Raw genomic sequence first — 21309 nt, 5'->3', positions numbered from 1 at the left:
TATTATCGAACAACATCATTTGTTAGTGTTACCTGTTTTGTCACTCGAAGCATCTGGTCTTTCCTTTGTCCAAGACTATTGCTCCATGAAGTATAATTCTCTCTCTACATATCAAACACGCCAACACCATGCTATCCTTTCACATAACTTTGAAATCTTTGCCTTTATGAATATCTCTTCTGCTTTCCCCATTGATATTGTATTACTCCTCCTCGTCTAAACATGACTGGTTACCCAAACAATTCTGACTTTGTGAGTGTTCAGATGTCTCACTGCCTTTATCACTCCTTCTCGAGCTCTCGTTCTGTACATTCTCCTATTGCATTCACTGTAGTAGGGTTCGTGATCATAGTGGTCTTTGTTCATTGCTGTGTTAAACGTATGAAAAAAAAAAAAAAAAAAAAAAGACTCCATGAAATTAGGATAGAAAAGAAGCCAGGAAAAATAGTGAATTTTGTTCAACCTGTAAAGTAGGTGGACACCAGAATCGAAGAGAGTGTCCTGAAATGGTATGGTCATGTAGAAAGAATGGATAACAATAGAGTGGTGAAAAAGGTATACCTGAGCGAATCTGAAGGAGGGAGGAGGCGAGGTAGGCCAAGGAGAAGGTGGAGAGATATAGTGGATGAGTGTTTGAGGAAGAGAGGTTTGGAAGTCGGTGAGGCTAGGGAACTGACAAGATAATCGAGCTGGCTGGATGAATGTTGTGAGAAGTGCATGATCAGGGATTTTGGCATCCCTTGTGAGCATGGCAGCGTCCGGATTGACTCAATCGGATACGTTTATGTGAAGCTGCAGAATGTGATGAATGTTTGTGATGTATCCGGTAGAGCCATGATTCCGGGGGCTTGAATGATGAGTGAATGGAAGCGTGGCCTACTGGATTGGGCAAGTTTGTGCTGTCTGGACATTGCTACTCCTCACCCTGCCCTTGGGTGGAAAAGGAGGTCCGGATGATGATATATATATATATATATATATATATATATATATATATATATATATATATATATATATATATATATATATATATATATATATAATGAAAGACCCTTCCCATAGCAAATTATTGTGCCTTTTACACTGTTATTCAGATTCTAAGAACTTACCTCTTTTGTATTGTTTAATCATTTTTTGGGTAATCTGTTCAAAATTAACAACGAATGCAAGAACTTTCAATACAATTTTTACGAACGTTTTGTAGGAAATAAGTAACTGTCGGAACGTAAAAAAAAAAAAAAAATAAGGAAAAGGTACACCAAACTGACGAAAATACGAACTTGGCTCCTGAGACTTTGTTCGACATTCACAGTCGTATTAAGAAGATGTCAGTGGGCGAAAAGGCAGGCCACCACTAATTTCAGACGATGAGTTTAACCCTATGAGAGTAACGTGTAATTAGCGGGATATTCACCCAGTGTCGTGGGATACAAGGCCGATTCACTGAAGATACTAAAATTTCCTCATATAGGAGTATCCCTGGTTACTTAACTTGCCTACCAACCCCAAGTGGTGGCTGGGCACCTGAGTCAAATGGCGCCACCTGCCCTGATTGGAATTCGAACCCTGGCGCCATTAGGCCGGCAGATTTTTAACCGCTGACCATTCAATTTATGAGGACAGCAATAAGACAAAAAGAAAATGCTGAATACATTTATTTAATTACACACTTTTAATTCATACAACCATAGAAGATTATTAATCATTTTATCATGAACATTTTTTTGCTATGTTATAAAAATCCTCTCATGATCCAGACTGTTTTCTATTCCAGCTATTACCATATGAATATGTTCAGCAATGAGTGCGTCACACAAACCTGAGAGTTAATATTGCAACCAATAGCTCTCTCGGGGTCGGGACAACTCTCATAAACAAAACAAATCCCTAAGGAAAAGATGCTACGAAGTCTCCTGATGCCAAGTGAGATGCGAAGGTCAGCTAGTCCGTTTGGCGCCACCATTCTGATACCACCTCTGCCGCAAACACATTAATCGACAACATCACACCTACACGGTTATTAAAAACATCATTAGCGCGTGTTAGATTATGGTACATGTACTGCATTACAATCTTCTATAAGTCTGGGAAATGAAGAGGTTTATAAAATTCCATCACACGTTTACTTTTACTATGTTCACACTCCAAGACTATTGACCATACCAGTAAACAGGTTTCTTAGCTTTAAGGCAACTCTCCATGTGTCGCCATCTTAAACCATTTACCCAACCGTCCTTCGCCAGGTCTCCACATTAGACCTCCCCACGCGTCTTTCTAAGTATGAATATGGCCACTCTTCCCTGCACATTCATATCTGTAGTCCCTGTCAACCAGTCCCACTCACCACCCCCCACTGCATGTCCAAACTATCTCAGCCTATTGCTTCCCATCACTTTTGTACTGTTTCATATGCCAAATCTCTCTCTCTCTCTCTCTCTCCAACCGGCATTTGCAGAGTCACTCTGTCAGATCTTACTCATCCAACTCGACATTCTTTTTTTGTGGATTATAGTCTGAGTTTCTTATTTCACAGGCCAAGCTTCACATGGTGTAGTTGGTACCGTTATCACGAAAGGAGAGTTCCTTGACAGACAGGAGAGGTTGCAATTCCCAAGCTTCTTCCTTCCACCTCTCCTTCTTGTAATGGAAATAGCCTGTGTTCCTCCTCCTGTGCTCAGCATGTCCTCCAAGTGCTTGTCTCCGTGGGCAACACTTTCCATGCTGTCGTTCTCAACCCTGACACCCCTGGATACTGCACACAGCAAATTTCTCCCATACTTAAGTCTACCTGTAATAGCATTACAGCTTTTGTGAACCCAACTGTTAAAAGCATACAGACGATAGAATTTTTCCCAACTCCCTTTAATACACAAATTAGGGCCACACATCCTGTTCCACGACATTACCTCCCTCACACAAACTGCTGACCTTTCTTTTACCAGTCTTGGCTTTCAAATCCTATGAATTCATTCTATCCTCTCTACCTCTCTAATTTACCTCTTTCCGGCAGAGTAATTTCAGAAACCGAATTTTAAAAACCAGGATATAACCCTCCAGTTATTAAACATACTATAAACACGTGGCAAATTAAGATTAATATTGAAAATTTATCATCAGTCCTGCAAAGCATGATGGTATCATTTTCAGATATGTGCGTGATACAGTTGCACGAGATTCAGCCTGTGTGTGTGTGTGTGTGTGTGTGTGTGTGTGTGTGTGTGTGTGTGTGTGTGTGTGTGTGTGTGTGTGTGTGTGTGTGTGTGTGTGTGTGTGTGTGTGTGTGTGTGTGTGTGTGTGTGCTTTAACTCCTAAGCTTTCTGATGGATTTGAGTGAAATTTCCCAGGTGTGTTCCTCGGGTTACTGGGAAGGGCTTCCACTATGTACAAGTCATAAATTATGGTTTTTAGAAAAGTCTCTCCCCTTACCTACTGAAAATTTTCAATATGAACGAATGGCATATATGACTTTGATTGCATAGCACTGGTTGAATAATGGACCCTCACCAGTAAGGCAGTATTTGGGGAGCGTGATGCTCCACTGATACTTAGGGGGATGGGTCCCTCCCAGAATTAAAAACGGTAAGAAATAGTGGAAAAAGAGGACATGCATTTCAACGAAACTTCTCAGTTCAGTTCGTCTGGGTTCATGGTAAAGTCCTCTACTATATAATTATCCACCATTATTTTGGGGGGAGTAGGCCTCTTCTAAAACGTATAAAGGATACAAAATAGTGGAAAGCACGCTGATATGTCTTGTTGTACCACTGACTCATCTGATATGCAACATTTACTTGTTTTATTGCATAGAAGAGGGAACCAAAGGCCAGAAACCCGTATTATTCTTCCCTCCAAGAAAAAACAAAAATAAAATAACAGAGAACCAAATTCAAGAACTGTTCAGTTCGAGTTGCCTGAACACACTGCGTTTCAAAGACTGGAGATCATAGACAGTAGGAAATACAGAGACGAGAAGACAGTTCCAGAGTTGACCTGTTGCATACATGAAGGATTGGGAGTAACGGTTAACATTTGCATTAGAGAGTTGGACAGAAAAGGTGTGAGAGTTAATTGCTAGACAGAAACTACGAACCCGCCATAGTGGTGGAGAGATGCAAGCAGACAGTTCAGAGGAGCAATGACCAATTAAGTAGCAGTAAAAGAGATAAAGTTGCAACAGTACGGATAAGAGACTGAGACTGAAGGGAGACAGTAAGAGGAGGAGAGTTAATAAGATGGAAAACCTTGAATTCCAGCTTGCTGAGAAAAGTTGTATGTGGGGAGCCTTCCCACACATGAGAGTTGTACTCTAGTCAGAGGTGAATAAAACCCGTGTATAATGTCAACAACTGAGCAAAGGTAAAGAAGGCACGAAGTCGGCTTAGCACACCTAAACTCTTGGAAGCACATTTTACAAGTTAGGTAATATGATCTTTCCGAGATAAACCCAGAGAAAACGGAACTCCAAGTATGTTTAATGATGATGCAAGACTGAACTGGATATTGTTAAAAAGGAGTGGATACTCCTGCAGAGGATTTTGCCGAGTTCCAAAATGTTAGAACTTAATTTTTGAGGCATTAAAAACAACAAGACTGAATTGGATATTGTTAAAAAGGAGAGGATACTCCTGCAGAGGATTTTGCAGAGTTGCAAGATGCTAGAACTGAATTTTTGAGGCATTAAAAACAACAAGAATACTTTTACCCCAGTCAAAGATATAAACCAAGTCAGGTATTAGGTGTGTCAGATATTAGGATGTTCAGACAACTGTGCGATAGTTAGAGGGCTGAGAATGGTCACCCTTCTTTGGGACAGGCTGAATGAGAGCAGACTTCCAGCAAGGAGGAAAGGTACAAGTTGACAGGCAATTAAACAAGAGCTTGCCTAGTCAGGGTGTAAGCACTGAAGTGCTTGAGAGCAACAGGAATCAGCCATGAGGAAGTCAGAGGGGGGAAGCGATGGAGCAACAGCACCAGAATCATCTAAGGTGGAATTGGGGGAGAAAGTCTGCGCAAAGAGTTCTGCTTTATCAGTACGAGAAACAGCAACAGAATCATAAGAGTGGAAAAGAGGAGGGAAGGATAATGAAGTAAAGTTGTTAAAAATATTTTTGGCAAGGTGACAAAAGGAGTGGGAAGAATTTGAGTTGGAGAGTTCAGAGCATTTAATACGAACGAAATTATTTTTGGCAGTGCGAAGAACAACATTAGCATGATTCTGGGCAGAAACATAACAGAGATGCAGTTCAGGGGTGGGTTGGCACTGGTATCCTTTGTAGGCCCTCTCCATGTTGTGGACAGAATTAGAACAAGTTTGTTTAAACCAAGCTTTTTTTTTTTTTTTTTTGCATTAGGCAGACGATAAGAGAAAGGAATGTGTGCTTCCATACCCGAGAGAATAACCTCTGTAATGCACGAGGCACACTCAGATGGTTCTCAGCCATGGAAGCAATAATCAATCCATGGAAAATCAAAGAAGTACTGCCTAGGGGCCACCCAATCATTAGCCACCATTTTCTGGGAGGGTCCATAGGCCATACTGGAGCGATTGGGCAGGTTTAGGTGGCAAGGGTATGATTGGAGGATCCCAAAGGGGAGAAAAGATTGACAGAGTAAGCAGAAAGATTAGTTGTGAAGAAGAGGTCAAGTATGTAAGAACACTCTCCAAGGAGATCAGAGCTGCGGGCAGGGTGCTGCACAAGCTGCTCTGGGTAATTAAGGATGGAAAAGATGTCGGCTTCTTCACCAGGTGGATCAACGAATGAAAAGGAGAGCCAAAGATGGTGGTGAACATTGAAATCACCTCTAACAGAGATATCAGAGAATGGAGAAATTGATAGGATGTGTTTCATCTTAAAGGTAAGATAGTCGAAGAATTTTTCAGTCAGTAGAATTAGGAGATAAGTAAACAGCACAGATGTACTAAGTCAGAGAATGATAGGAAAGCTGAAGGCAGAACATAGAGAATTGCAGAAGTTTCAAGTAAACATGAAAACAATATATTTGAATTTTTCCCACTCCTTCTGGCACCTTGCCAAAAACCTCTCTAACAACTTTACCTCATCATCCCTCCCTCCTCTTTTCTATTTTGATGGCTCTATAGCTATTTCTTCTACTGATGAAGCAAATCTCTTCGCTCAGACTTTCTCTTCCAATTCCACTTTAGACAATTCCGGTGCTGTTCCTCCATCACTTCCCCTCTCTGACTTCCTCATGGCTGACATTAAAATTTCTTCTCCTGATGTATTTTCTGCTATCACTGGCCTTAATACTAACAAGGCATATGAGCCTGATGAAGTCCCTCCTGTTGTCCTCAAGAACTGTGCTTCTGTGCTTACACCCTGCCTCAGTAAATGCTTTCATCTTTGTCTGTCAACTTGTGCCTTTCCTTCTTGCTGGAAGTTTGCTCTCATTCAGCCGGTCTCAATGATGGGTGACCATTCCCAACCCTTTAACTATCGTCCAATTGCTTTAACATCCTGTGTCTCAAAATTTTTCGAGTCAATTCTTAATAGAAAATTTTTTAAGCATCTTTCCTATCACAACCTTCCTTCTGATCGTCAGTATGGGTTCTGTCAGGGACGTTCCACTGGCAATCTTCTCACCTACCTCTTAGACTCCTGGTCATCCTCCTTTTGGGACTTTGGCAAAAGCCTTGCCATCGCACTTGACACCTCAAAGGCTTTCGATCGAGTCTGGCATAAATCTTTAATATCCAAACTGCCCTCTTCCAGTTTCTATCCTTCTATCTATGCCTTCATCTACAGCTTCCTTTCTGGTCATTCTATAGCCGCTGTTGTAGACGGTCATCGTTCTTCTCCCAGATCTATCAACAGTGGTGTTCCTCAGGGCTCTGTCCTATCACCAACTCTCTTCCTTTTATTCATCAATGATCTTCTAAGCTGTACATCTCACCCTATCCACTCGTACGCTGGTGATTCCACCCTTCACCTTTCCATTCGGTTCCTGCAACGTTCGTCTCAGCAGTTACTTCAACAAATATGGGATGAGGCTATGGCAAACCTAATGTCTGACTTGGTTCGTATCTCTGACTGGGGTAATAATAATCTGGTTGTTTTTAATGCATCAAAAACTTAGTTTTTACACCTATCAACCCGATATAATCTTCCGCAGGAGTACCCATTAATGTTTAATAATATCCAGCTCAACCCTGCATCATCCTTGAACATGCATCAGGTTTCATTCACTCGGGACTTATCTTGGAAAGATCATATTGCATCTCCTGTAAAATGTGCTTCCAAGAGATTAGGTGTACTAAACCGACTCTGTACCTTCTTTACCCCTTCACAGTTATTGACTTTATACAGGGGTTTATTCTCCCCTGTGTAGAGTACAACTCTCATGTGCGGGAAGACTCCCCACATACAGCTCTTCTCAATAAGGTGGAGTCAAAGGCTTTTCATCTCATCAACTCTCTTTCTCTTACTGGCTCCCTTCAACCTCTGTCTCTTCACCACAGTTTTGCATCTTTATCTCTTTTCTGTTGCCACTTCAATGGTCGCTGTTCCTCTGAACTGTCTGCTTGCATCCCTCCACCCTTACGATGGGCGCATAGCACCTGTCTAGCAACAAACTCTTATCCTTTTTCTGTCCAACTCTCTAATGCAAGAGTTAACTGTTACTCCCAGTCTTTCATTTATGCAACGGATCAACTCTGGAACTGTCTCCTGCTGTCTGTATTTCCTACTTTCTGTGATCTCCAGTCTTTCAAACGCAGTGTGTCCTGGCATCTCGAAATGAACGGATCTTGAATTTGGCTCTCTTTTGTATCGTTTTAGTTGTTTTCTTGGAAGGAATGGTTTACAGGTCCCTGGCCTTTTGTTCCTTCTTTCTTGCATAAAAAAGAAAAATGTTGTTGCATACCTATACACAGCAGCCACCTTTTAGCTTTGAAATGAGTACAGAGAAAGTAGGAGGATAGAGAGAAGGTGCCGCAGACAGCTGAGTCTCTATAAAAAAGAGAAGGTGAGGTTTAGAGGAGGAGAGGTGGTACTCAAAGAGTATGTTGGAGGAAAGGCCGCCACGTTCTAGAAATGAAGAAGTGAGGTTCCAGGCATCTCGCTTGGTCGTCACTAGGAGAGAGGCGGATGGTGGGGGCTTTTATGGTCCCCCCCCCCACTGAGGACTCTGAGGCTTGGTGTTGTGATGCCATTTTTAACAAAGTATTGAAAAGAAGTGAAGTATGTAATGTCCGTGTAGATTTTTTTATGCGAGGAAGAAGGAACCAAAGGCCAAGAGCCCACAATAACAGTTCCCTTGAAGAGAAAAACAAAATATAAGAGAGAGCCAAATTCAAGATCCGATCATTTTGAGATGCCTGGACACACTGCGCTTGGAAGACTGGAGATCATAGGAAGCAGGAAATACAGACAGAGGGAGACAGTTCCAGAGCTGACCTGTTGCATAAATGAAGGACTGGGAGTAACGGTTAACTCGTGCATTAGAGAGTTGGACAGAAAAGGGATGAGAGTTTGCTGCTAGATGGGTGCTACGCATCCGTCATAGAGGTGGAGGAATGCATGCAGACAGTTCAGAGGAGCAGTGACCATTGAAGTAGCGATAGAAATGAGATAAAGATGCAACAGTGCGACGAAAAGACAGAGGTTGAAGGGAGTCAGTAAGAGGAGGAGAGTTAATGAGACGAAAAGCCTTTGATTCCATCCTATTGAGAAGAGCTGTATGTGGGGAGCCTTCCCACACATGAGAGTTGTACTCCACGCAGGTGCAGATAAAACCCCTGTATAGAGTCAACAATTGTGCAGGGGTAAAGAAGGAATGGAGTCGGCTTAGCACAACTAATCGCTTGGAAGCAGATTTTACAAGAGATGTAATATGATCTTTCCATGATAAGTCCCGAGTAAATGAAACCCCAAGCATGTTCAAGGATGATAAAGGATTAAGCTGAATATTATTAAACATTAGTGGGTATACCTGTGGAAGATTTTGTCTGATTGATGGGTGTAAGAACTGAGTCTTTGAGACATTAAAAGCAACCAGATTATTTTTACTCCAGTCAGAGATATGAGCCAAGTCAGACATTAGGTGTGCCATAATCTCATCCCATGTTTGTAGAAGTAACTGCTGAGATGGACATTGTGGGAACTGACTGGAAAGATGAAGGGTGGAGTCATCAGCGTATGAGTGGATAAGGTTAGATGTACAGCTTAGAAGGTCATTGATGAATAAAAGGAAGAGAGTTGGTGATAGGACAGAGCCCTGAGGAATACCACTGCTCATAGATCTAGGAGAAGCACGATGGCCGTCTACAATGGCGGCTATAGAACGACCAGAAAGGAAGCTAGCAATCAAGGAACAGATAGAAGGATAGAAACCATAAGAGGGCAGTTTGGAAATGAAATATTTATGCCAGATTCGATCGAAAGCCTTTGAGATGTCAAGTGCAATGGCAAAGCTTTCAGCAAAGTCCCAAAAGGAAGATGACCAGGAGTCTGAGAGGTAGGTGAGAAGATCACCAGTGGAGCGTCCCTGACGGAATCCGTACTGACGATCAGAAAGAAGGTTGTAATAGGAAAGATGCCTTAAAATTTTTCTATTAAGAAATGACTCGAAGTCTTTTGAAAAACAGGATGTTAAAGCAATTGGACGATAGTTAAAGGGTTGGGAATGGTCACCCTTCTTTGGGACTAGCTGAATGAGAGCAAACTTCCAGCAAGAAGGAAAGATACAAGTTGACAGACAAAGGCGAAAGAGCTTGCCTAGGCAGGGTGTAAGCACAGAAGCACAGTTCTTGAGAACAACAGGAGGGACTCCATCAGGCCCATATGCCGTGTTAGTATTGAGGCAGTGATGGCAGAAAATACATCAGGTGAAGAAATTTTAATGTCAGCCATGAGGAAGTCAGAGGGGGTAAGTGATGGAGGAACAGCACCGAAATCGTCCAAGGTGGAATTGGAGGAGAAAGTCTGAGCGAAGAGATCTGCTTTATCAGTAGAAGAAATAGCTACAGAGCCATCAGTGTAGAAAAGAGGAGGGAAGGATGATGTGAAGTTAGCAAGGTGCCAGAAGGAGCAGGAAGAATTCGAGTTGGAGAGTTGAGAGCATTTAGAACGGATGAAATTATTTTTAGCAGAGCGAAGAACAGACTTAGCCTGATTCTGGGCAGAAACATAAAGATGATGTGATTCAGGGATGTGTTGTCTCCGGTACCTTTTGTAGGCCCTCTCCCTGTTGTGGACAGCATTAGAACAAGCGTGATTAAACCAAAGCTTACTTGCATTAGACAAAGGGTACGAGAAAGGAATGTATGCTTCCATGTCCGAGAGAATAACCTCCGTAATGCCCAAGGCACACTCAGATGGCTCCTGGCCATGGAAGCAATAATCATTCCAGGGAAAATCAATGAAATACTGCCTGAGGGCCTCCCAATCTGCAGCTCCAAAGTGCTACAGACGACGTATCTTAGCTGGGTCCACAGGCTGTACCGGAGTGATAGGACAAGTTAAGGTGATAAGGTTGTGATCGGAGGACCCCAACGGAGAGAAATGATTAACAGTGTAAGCAGAAGGATTACTTTTAAGGAAGAGGTCAAGTATGTTGGAGCTCTCTCCAAGGCGATCTGGGATATGGGTAGGGTGCTGTACAAGCTGCTCTAGGTCATTAAGGATAGAAAAGATGTAAGCTTGTTCACCAGGTGGATCAGTGAAAGGAGAGAGAGCCAAAGGTGGTAGTGAACATTGAAATCTCATAAAATGGAGATTTCAGAGAAAGGAGAAATGGATAGAATATGTTCCATCGTAGAAGTAAGATAGTTAAAGAATTTTTGATAGTCAGTAGAATCAGGGGATAAGTAAACAGCACAGATATATTTAGTCAGAGAATGACAGGAAAGCTGAAGCCAGAGTGTAGAGAATTCAGAAGAATCGAGTTCTGGTACACAAGAGCAAGATAAGTCGTTGCGTATATATATACACAACATCCACCTTTGGCTTTGAAATGAGTATAGAGAAATTAGGAGGATACAGAAATGGGATTGCTGTCAGTTGCCTCAGACAGCTGAGTCTCAGTTAGAAAGAGAAGGTGAGGTTTAGAGGAGGAGAGGTGGTGCTCAACAGAGAGAAAGTTAGAGGAAAGGCCGCGAATGTTGCAGAAATGAAGAAGAAGTGAGTCAGACAGTGGTTCCAGGCAGCTCAAGTCGTCACCGGCAAAGGGGCGGAAGGTGGTGGCATTTATTGTCCCTCCCCCCGGGGGACTTAGAAGCTGAGTGTTGAGTAGCCATGATTTTTATTTTGAATTTTGGAAAAGGAAGTGTAGTGTGTACTGTGCATGTAGTTTGGCGTAGATAGTTAGAGAAATTTGTATTGGAGAGCATGCTGGCCTACTCTCTGTGTTACTGAGACACTGAAAAAGTTCAGCAAAGGGGGATGGTCAGGAACTAGTCCTGAGGGCTGATGAAATGGGAGCTCCAGCTCTCCCTGTCATCAGCTTTCCATCCACCTCGGGAGTACTGCCCTGCTCGACCGGTGCTATAGCCTACTCCTCTAGTTTGGTGTGGACATTTAGAGGAACTTGTAATGAAAAGCACGTTGGCCTTCTCTCTGTGCTACTGAAACACTGAAAAGATTCATCGAAGGGGGATGGTCAGATGATAGTACGGAGGGCTGATGGTATGGTAAATCCAGCTCTCTCTGTCATCAGCTTTCCATCCATTTGAGGGGTGTGACCCCCTAATGATTCTTGTGCGAGTCAGCCCCCTCCCCATAAAGAAAAAATACGGTCCTATGATTTTTTTAGGGGGGTCAGTCCTTCCTAAGCTAATAAAAAATTCTCAGAAACAGTGAAAGAAGGGCTAGTCTGGCTTTGATGTCTCAATACATGTTGTACAATGGACTCTGACCCGTAAAGCGATATATGGGGACCATGATCGAACAATATTTCTTGAGGAGGAAAGCCTCCCTCTCAAAGATAAAAATGATCAAAAATAGGAAAAAGTGAACATATAGACTTCAACGAAATTTGCATGCCTTTTGTAGGGTTTGGTATGCAGTTACGAGTTCTCTGTAAATGCAAAGAAAGAAATTTCATATCTACTTTACTGTAAGTTGTCTATTATAAAGCAAGGGAATTTGATAGCCTGAGAATTAAACTATGCCCCAACCCTGTTGACAAATTTTTCTAGTGAGAGACACTTATATCCCGTGGAAGAGGTTTAGGATTACTGCATCTGCTTAAGGGTCATTGGGATAGTCTGTTTTACCAAGTCACAATGTGACACACAACAATAGTATTAACATCTAGGTCTCCAATTTCAATGGAGGGTGAACAGGAACATAATGGATAATAAACTATGCCCAAGACTTTGACCGCTGGAAGAACTATTGCTCACACACCGGGATACTCACTGCTGTCTAACTCCAGTAATAGGGCTTCTGCCATCCATTTTTTCATAACAACTTCTTTAAATCCAGTCCACCACATTGCTAGCGTTGTCGCCCCAGGTTAATCTAAAACGTAATCTCGTCAGACTGTAAACTGAAGTTGCCCTATTCCTGCAGCCAACAATTGGGGACAGGAATGTAGTCGAGCCGCTTGGTTATATCGGAGTCACTATGTGAAGGTGTTCCTCTCCAGCACCATCACCACAATAAATCTTTGCATATACTTCAGCAGCACCGATGTCTTGTTCATAAGGCATTTGTTCAGTTTTACGAAAAGTAAATTTCTAACCCAGCTAATTATTATCAAAGGTATATTGTTTGATTTTATTATCCGCTTCAGTATTAACTATCTTGGTTCCGAGGTGCTTCCCGGGTGTATCAGTGAAGATAAAAATATAAACAAAGGACCTTATGCCAAACTTAAGGTCAAGAAAGATTATGAATATGAGGCCCGACAGATTCCCATCCTTCAGTTTCTTCACAGCATTATTCACATGTCAAGATCACTGATTGAAAGTATTAACAACAACAGCAAGGAAAATGAAGTGAGAATATTTACAGTAAGAAGCCAAAAAATATCAATATTCAAGAACACATGCAAAAACGAGGAGGGGGGATATTTATTTGAAACTACAATGCTTCAGCCCGACGTGCCAAATCAATAGAGCCATTCAAACTTGCAGACAGGCAAATAGTGAGCTAGATAGATAGATGGACAGACAGATATCCAAATTCACATTGAACCTGACAATATCAAATTCAAATTCACGTGCCAAATTAATACAAGCTTAGAAACTTACAGGTAAAATAAATGGAAATTACGCCGTAGAAGTCACCCAGGGAGAGGGGCCTGAGGGAGGGTCCATCGTTCAAATCCGCCTTGCTGCAGAAATCTGCATTGGTCGCGGCACCGTAGAAGAGGTGATGTATTATCCCAAACTCCTTCAGTCGCGTCAATCTGCATTGGGGAACAAGGAAAATACTTTGGTTTATGCCTAGCGACTGCATTGGAGTCATTAAATCTACTTTAACACGTTTCAATCTTTTCCTGACTCCAGCATCCTGAGCAGCTCAAATATCAAGGGTCATAGAAAAGATATTCCGAAATGTCCATTGTGTTACATTGGGGTAAATCCTTTGTTGTAAGCGTGCATAAAATCCAGAATAAGGAAAGAAAAAATAAGAATGTGGCAGAACTATCAACAACATTTCCAGTGAAATGGGTCATACAGTCATTCAAATAACATTCATGTCTTCGGAGTCTTGGGTTCACCTAAAAATATATTCTCTGTAATATTGCTAAATATAAGGCCTACATAATTCAGAGGCGGACACAGCATTGTTAACACATAGGATCCAAAATATATTAGATGATGAGAAGTATCTCGACAAGTCACTAGGTCACTGACCTTAAGTAAAGGACTGGGAAGTATGGAAGTAAGAAAGGGACTGAGTTGTAATATAACTATTTTCGCAGGCAACTTAATTATGATTTTTTTACACCAGAATTGGTGAAAATGGTCGAATGTCGGTGAAGGAGCTGCTTTATTGTCCATCAGAAAAATAGGTCAGGTGATTAGAATCACATGGTAAGATCAGCTTAACAGTTTTGATTGCTTTAGATGTAACTAGGTGGAAATGTTGAAGGTAAGGCAAGAATTAAGGGAGTCGATTATGATAACAATCATGGTGGAGTGAAGGCCACAATGCAAAGTCAAATCTCAACATGTGTGTTTCAGTTTAAACAAGTTAACTAACACAGTATTGATCTTATTTTTACCAAATGTGGTGCAAGGGTTGAATTTCAGCCAAGGGATTATTTTCTTAAGGCAGATTTTAGCCGATTTAGGCCAAACCTGGAGGAAACGTTCTAGGAAAACTGTGTTAAATGACTGGACATTCAGCAAATCCAGTGAAAGAACAAGGTCAAAGGGTTTGTCAAAGTTCAACCCATGTGTACAGTAGCATACTGTACTACTGTTTACATAATGTATATCACCATTTGTTGTTATTCCCTGCACACTTTAAAAACATCCATTGGCTTCAGTCATGCTTTTAAAAGTGACATTAATATGCACACACACACACACACACACACACACAAATATGTATATATATATATATATATATATATATATATATATATATATATATATATATATATATATATATATATATATAACAGAAAATGAACAGAGGAACGGAAAATAAACAAATACAAAATTAACCCATGCACCAAAGGACAGGTGTCCTCCACTCATAAAAATCTGTAGCAGTTGGACTGGAACTTCCGTAGATTGAATTTTGGAGAGGAACTATTCTGGGTAAGCTAGTTCCAAAAAGATGGAGCTCTGGGAATAAAAGAATTCAGGTAGGCAGAAGTTCTGCATCATGGCAGTGTGACAGTTCAGTTATGACAGCTATCAGATACCCGTGTTGCACGGGGGAAGGCGTGTAGAGGTGGCACAATGAATGCAACTTCATCTGAGCATTTGCCATAAAAGTATTTGGAAAATAATGCGCGGGAAGTGGTTTACTTGAAATAGCAGGGTTATTAGTAACTCTAACAGCTTTGTTCTGAATTTTGCCTAGTTGTTTTAGTGCAATCTCTCCACATCCACTCCATATGGGGTGAAGAATATTTCAGCTTAGGGCACACATTACTCTTGTAATTAATAGCTAACTGCTAGTCAGTGAAGAAGTTACACATTACTCTTGTAATTAATAGCTAACTGCTAGTCAGTGAAGAAGTTACACATTACTCTTGTAATTAATAGCTAACTGCTAGTCAGTGAAGAAGTTACACATTACTCTTGTAATTAATAGCTAACTGCTAGTCAGTGAAGAAGTTACAGATTCTGTACAACATGCTAAGTTTCTATGAAGAGGTTTTAGCAAGTGATCTAACATAAAGAGGTCCAGCTGAGGGCATTGTTTAGTGAAACGCCAAGAAGTTCAATAATTTTCGAGATAGGAATTTTATCAGCATTGAATGTAAATTAGGAATCAGGCAATATCTGTCTATTTGTAAATTGCAAATATTTGGTTTTCCTAGCGTTAAGTGAGATAATGTTGTTTTATCCCGATTCAGCGATTGTAGATAAATCTTGATTTACGAAGATGGCCGTACTGAGTTGAGAGTTCAAGATATTAAACTTTGTGAATGGGCATTTAGTTATGAATAACTGTGAAGTGTTGAGTCATCTGCAAAATGAGTGAATGGGATTATGGTTGACAGATATGAGGTCATTTATATGAACTAGGAATGGGGTTGGATCCTGGACTGATCCCTGTGGCACGCTGGCATTAATCGAATGGAAATTGGAATATATATATATATATATATATATATATATATATATATATATATATATATATATATATATATATATATATATATATATATATATATATATATATATATATATATATATATCATATCATTTACTTCTATCTTTCTGGCACTGAGATATAAGGAAATCAGTGGAGCAAAAGATGATAGGCTAGCTAGGGAGTTTGGATAGCTGGGAGCGGTGCCACACACTGTCAAAAGCTTTAGCAATATCAAGGGCTACTGCATGATTTCTCCATGTGGGACAGTTGACTGATGGATGGTATGAGTCAGGAAATTGAGTGCGAGTATATGAACAGTGGATCTTTCGTGGCGAAAACTATACTGTCTGTCACTAATTAAGTGGTTGGATTCAAGACTGAAATACAGCAGTGTCCCTGGGAATGCCCAATCACCTCCATCAGGGATTCAGCATACAGTAGTGCCCCCAGCAACTCCCCGACACCCCCACAAGGACCCCACGGAGGAGCAGCAGCAGCACACTGAGACTCGGCGCAACAACGGCACAAGCCAGCCCAGGCCATACGTCCTGCCATCACCATAGCAGGAATCCTTCACTACCTTCCGGCCGAGGTTCCACCAATCCATATCATGGTGGAGCTGTCTGTCCAGCTACGATCAGCGCCCATCAGGAGTTGGCCCGTAGCCACTCCCGCCTTCTACAGGAGTGTGCCAGTAGCCTCTCTGAAGGTGTCTTCCCTCTTGGGATGGCCAGTAGCCGCCCGCCGCTAGCAAAAGAATCGGCCAGAAGCCAACCTGAGGGTAATAAGGAGACGGCCTGTAGTTGCTCCCGCCTTATTCAGAAGGTGTCCTTCCAGAGACGGCTGGTAGCTGCTCCACACCCCCTCCTAAAGGAGTCGGCCTGTAGCCGCTCCCACCTTCGTCAGACGGCCGGTAGCTGCTCCGAAAGCGTTGCCCCTGAGTCGGCCTGTAGCCACTCCACATCCCTCCTACAGGAGTTGGCCTGTAACTGCTCCCACCTTCGTCAGACGACCAGTAGCCGCTCCGAAGGCATTGCCCCTGAGTCGGCCTGTAGCCGCTCCACACTGCTCCTACAGGAGTCGGCCTGTAGCCGCTCCCACCTTCTTCAGACGGCTGGTAGCCGCTCCGAAGGCATTGCCCCCGAGTCGGCCTGTAGCTGCTCCTCATACCAGCTGAAGGAGACGGCCTGTAGTCGCTCCCGCCTTCGTCAGACAGCCGATAGCTGCTCCAAAGGTGTTGCCCTCTAGTCAGCCTGTAGCCACTCCCCACCGCTCCTGCAGGAGTCGGCCTGTAGCCGCTCCCGCCTTCGTCAGACAGCTGGTAGCCACTCTGAAGGTGTCCCGAGGTTGCTGGTAATTATTCCCCCTCTCAGGCCACGGCCAGTAGCCGGGCCTCGGCGCCTTATGGTCGTGCCCCTGGGAAGCCACGGCCAGTAACCAGGCCCCACGGCCGGAAGCAGTCGAGAGCAGCCCCGCCGCCCCAGCGTGAGACGAGTATCCTGACTCCCGACGCAGTGGATGTAGGAGAGTACTGGAGAGGCTCTATCGCCTCCCCCGGCCTCTGCTCCCTACGCCTGGCCCTGGAGAAAACCCACCTGACGCACCCTGATGCAGACCGGTGCTGCAGCCCCTCCCTGATGGCACTGCCTGGCTCTGGGGGCCGCAGCCCTCGGGAACTCCAGGCCTTCCCTAGAATGCCCAGGCGGGACCTCCCTACACCCCGATGGCGAAGGACCTCTACCTCCGGCCGAGACCTGACCGAGAGGTTCAGGGAATTGTTCGGCCCCAGTCCTTAGGGCCATACTCCTGTTCCTAGCCCAGAAAGCACGGGCCCCTTCACCACCTGCAGCCTCAGACAAGAGAAGACACTCCTGCGTGTCGTTCCATGCCCTCACGGCACGACCTCCCCTGGCGGTGCCCCTGCTCCGGCAGAACTGTTGCCGGTGTGTCTCCCCGCCGCACCCGCCGTCCAGTGACTTATGAGACAATGATTGCACCCTGAGTACAGTGTAACAGTGATGAGGTAATAGTGTACCTTCCTAGCACCAGGCCAAGTGTTTACGTGAAGTTAGGATAATGGTCTAATGTACGACAGGGCGGAATAGTGAATAACCCATGTAGAATCCAAGTGATAGCGAATAAGACTCATGTGTGACACCCTTCATATTATAATCAGTGAAACACCCGAGCTGTGGAGTTCATATTAGTAATTTATCCAAATGTCCCTTGCTCTTAGAAAATAATCCATCGAACATGCTATCAATAACCTCCACTTCATGTTACCATAAATATAATCAGACCCCAGTGCCTTACACCCTCCCCTAGTGAGCCTCATCTCCACTTCCCCCACATGTGCAGAGACCTTGGACCATATTGTGATAATTAACCAAGAACCCCTTGCTCTTAGAAAATAATAAGTTGAACGCGCTATCAATAATCTCCACCTCATACTACCATAAATACAATTAGACCCCAGTGCCTCACACCCTCATCTAGTGAGCCCCATCACTCACTCCTCCACGTGCACCGAGACCCTGGACTATGCTAATTCTGTATGCTACGCCTCTAGTGTTATTTCAGGTGCTTACTACTATAGTATCCTGCGAGATACTGAGAACCTAGTTAGAAGAGTTTGTAATTGACCAAATATTGTGTTGTAACATATGCTGCTGTCCCTTGTCTGACTAAGTAATACACGTGTAAAGGTTTTTGCCTGAAGTTTTTGTGTCCTGCCTCTCTCTTATTTGTCCTAAGCCCCGGTCTCGAAAGAGAACCCCGCTGCACGTTAGGTGTTCTAGGAACGAGAAGTCGAGCCTTAAACACCTAGCGTTACTGAAATGCGTGGCTTTAACAGACACACATACGGTACTCCAGAATACCCCGGAGAATACCATAGTATCCCCGACAACAGGGCGAACCAGAAACAACGGAGTTCGCCCACGAGAATGCCGACACCCCCACTCGGACCCCATGGGGTAGCCACCACTAGCCACCACCACTCCGGGCAACAACGACGCATGTCAGCCCGGTCTGTGCGCCCCTGTAACATTCAACCACCACGCCGCCGCCATCGTAGGTGAAAGACACCACCTTCGCATGGCAGAATCACTGAGTTAGCTAGGGGTGGAGTCAGAAACAACACTCCAGGCAGCGCCCCTCTGGTAGAGACGATCTATGGTCGCTCCCACAGTGAATTGGTAGAGACGATCTATGGTTGCTCCCACAGTGAATTGGTAGAGACGATCTATGGTCGCTCCCACAAAGATTCGGTAGAGATGATCAATGGTCGCTCCCACAATGTCCAGGTAGTGACGATCAACGGTCGCTCCCTTAGGACCCCGGTCGAGACAATCAATGGTCGCTCCCACAACATCCAGGTAGAGATGATCAATGGTCGCTCCCTTAAATCCCCGGTAGAGACGATCAATGGTCGCTCCCACAACGTCCAGGTAGAGACGATCAATGGTCGCTCCCTTAGGACCCTGGTCGAGACGATCAACGGTCGCTCCCACAATATTCGGGTAGAGACGATCAATGGTCGCTCCCCCAAAATCCAGGTAGAGACGATCAATGGTCGCTCCCCCAAAGCTCAGGTAGAGACGATCAATGGTCGCTCCCTTAGCCCTCCGGTCGAGACGATCAATGGTCGCTCCCCCAAAGCTCAGGTAGAGACGATCAATGGTCGCTCCCCCAAAACCCAGGTAGAGACGATCAATGGTCGCTCCCCCAAAACCCAGGTAGAGACGATCAATGGTCGCTCCCTTGGCCCTCCGGTTGAGATGATCAATGGTTGCTCCCACAGTGCTTGGGTAGAGACGATCAATGGTCGCTCCCCCAAAATCTAGGTAGAGACGATCAATGGTCGCTCCCCCAAAGCTCAGGTAGAGATGATCAACGGTCGCTCCCTCAGCACTCCGGTCGAGACGATCAATGGTCGCTCCCACAATATTCGGGTAGAGACGATCAATGGTCGCTCCCCCAGTGTCCAGGTAGAGACGATCGATGGTCGCTCCCAGGGTGTAGTGAGGAGAGGGACGCCTCCACAACCGGAGGCTGAACTTCAGGGATCTCGCTCCAGAATATCCCGGAAAGACCTCCCTGTTTCCCCCGTTCTCTGTTCCCTACGCGTGGCCTTTGAGCAGACACACCTGTCGGGCCCCCGTGACAGCCGCTGCCGCAGCCCTCCCCTGACGGCGCCCCTGGTCGTGGGAGACCCGCAGTCTGTCACCTCTTCCGGCCCGCCCTAGGACACCCGGGCGAGACCTCACCACGCCCCCGCGACGCCGGGACCTGACCCAGAGGTTCCTAGACCTCTTCGGCCCCAGTCCTACGGGCCTTACGCCGGAGCCCAGTCCGGAAACCCCCGGACGCGAGAGGACGCCCTTGCGAGCCTCACCGTGCCCTCTCGGCTCGCCCCGCCCTGACGACGCCCTCAGTCCGACCGGATCGCCGATGACGTGTCCTTGTTTCTCTCCATGAGGAAAATACGAGTGACCCTGTAACAATCGTGAAGTAGGTTAAGTGTGACTCCCTTTCTCTTAGAATAAGTATTGTGCAGTGACTTTATGTAATCTCCATTGGGGTAAATCAGAACACAATATCCAGTTGAAGGACAAGAATGTGGGTTGAGACCTAAAGTGAAAATACGTGCGAGTGTCACCCCGAATCTTTCTAAAGACATATCTCTAGAACCCGAAGAAAGACTAAAATATTACTGGAGTTCTATTGGCTAGTCTCTAAGTAATATGGTGAAATAGTATTTACGAGTATTCCGACTTTGTTACGCGTTGTGAAGCGAGAGTCTACATATCATACCTAGGAGATGTGTAATGAATAAGTTTGTGCCTACAGAAACCTATTTCCTCCAAAATATCAAGGAAGGCGAGTATTAACGATATTCCCCTCTTCCGCACGCTATTCCTAAAAACTCTCTCCATTCCTCGCTCCCGCTCTTAAAGCCAAAGTAAGAATCAGAGTTATTTGTCAAAGAATCTTCGCCAACAGAAAACACCTAAACTCCCCTTGTTAATATCGGGCATCCTTCAATATTACCATAACTATCACCTCGCCGTTTTAAGTCACTCTCCGTGTCTCCCCTACCTCCTCCTGGTGGATCTCAAACCCCCCCCCCTCCTCACGCGCTCCGCGCGCACCTGTATTTACTGCACTCCTAGCACTAAGATTTGTTGTATTGTCATTAGTATCTAGAAAGCTAGTATCCTGCGAGATACACAGTATTTTAGATAAGGTTTTTGTATTGCTCTATATTGTGTTGTAATGTCTGCTGAAGTGTCCTGTGTCTGACTGTGGTAATATACGTGTATGGTGTTGCCGAAGGTTTTTATGTCCTACCTCTCTTTATTGCACTAGCTCCGGTCTCGAAAGAGGACCCCGCTCCACGTTGGGTAAAATAGGTATGAGAAGTCGAGCCTAATTCTACCCAGCATTACAATTACAAAGATAATTAACAATGTGCTTATTAATTACAATCTCAAATACTTTACCTAAAGAAGATGTGAAGGAGAGTGATCTGTAAAGAGAGGGGTCAGACGAACTTCCTCTT

General features: G+C 44.1%; 1 protein-coding gene across 1 annotated transcript in view; it reads right to left on the bottom strand.

Annotated features, from left to right (window-relative positions):
* Positions 1–1941: 1941 nt before the first annotated feature.
* The window catches only part of LOC145397954 (glutamate receptor 1-like), a 189047-nt gene continuing 169679 nt past the window's right edge, over positions 1942–21309 (bottom strand). The window contains exons 10-11 of the mRNA XM_080270931.1: positions 13214–13371; positions 1942–2009 (exon numbers count right to left, since the gene is read on the bottom strand). Of these exons, the coding sequence (XP_080127057.1) occupies positions 1942–2009; positions 13214–13371 (226 nt within the window). The remainder of the gene's footprint in view (positions 2010–13213; positions 13372–21309) is intronic.

Source organism: Coenobita brevimanus, chromosome 44 (assembly GCF_032717465.1).
Source record: "Coenobita brevimanus isolate Jiangsu-jjx chromosome 44, ASM3271746v2, whole genome shotgun sequence".
Classification (NCBI taxonomy): domain Eukaryota; kingdom Metazoa; phylum Arthropoda; class Malacostraca; order Decapoda; family Coenobitidae; genus Coenobita; species Coenobita brevimanus.
This window is presented reverse-complemented; position numbering and strand designations above follow the sequence as displayed.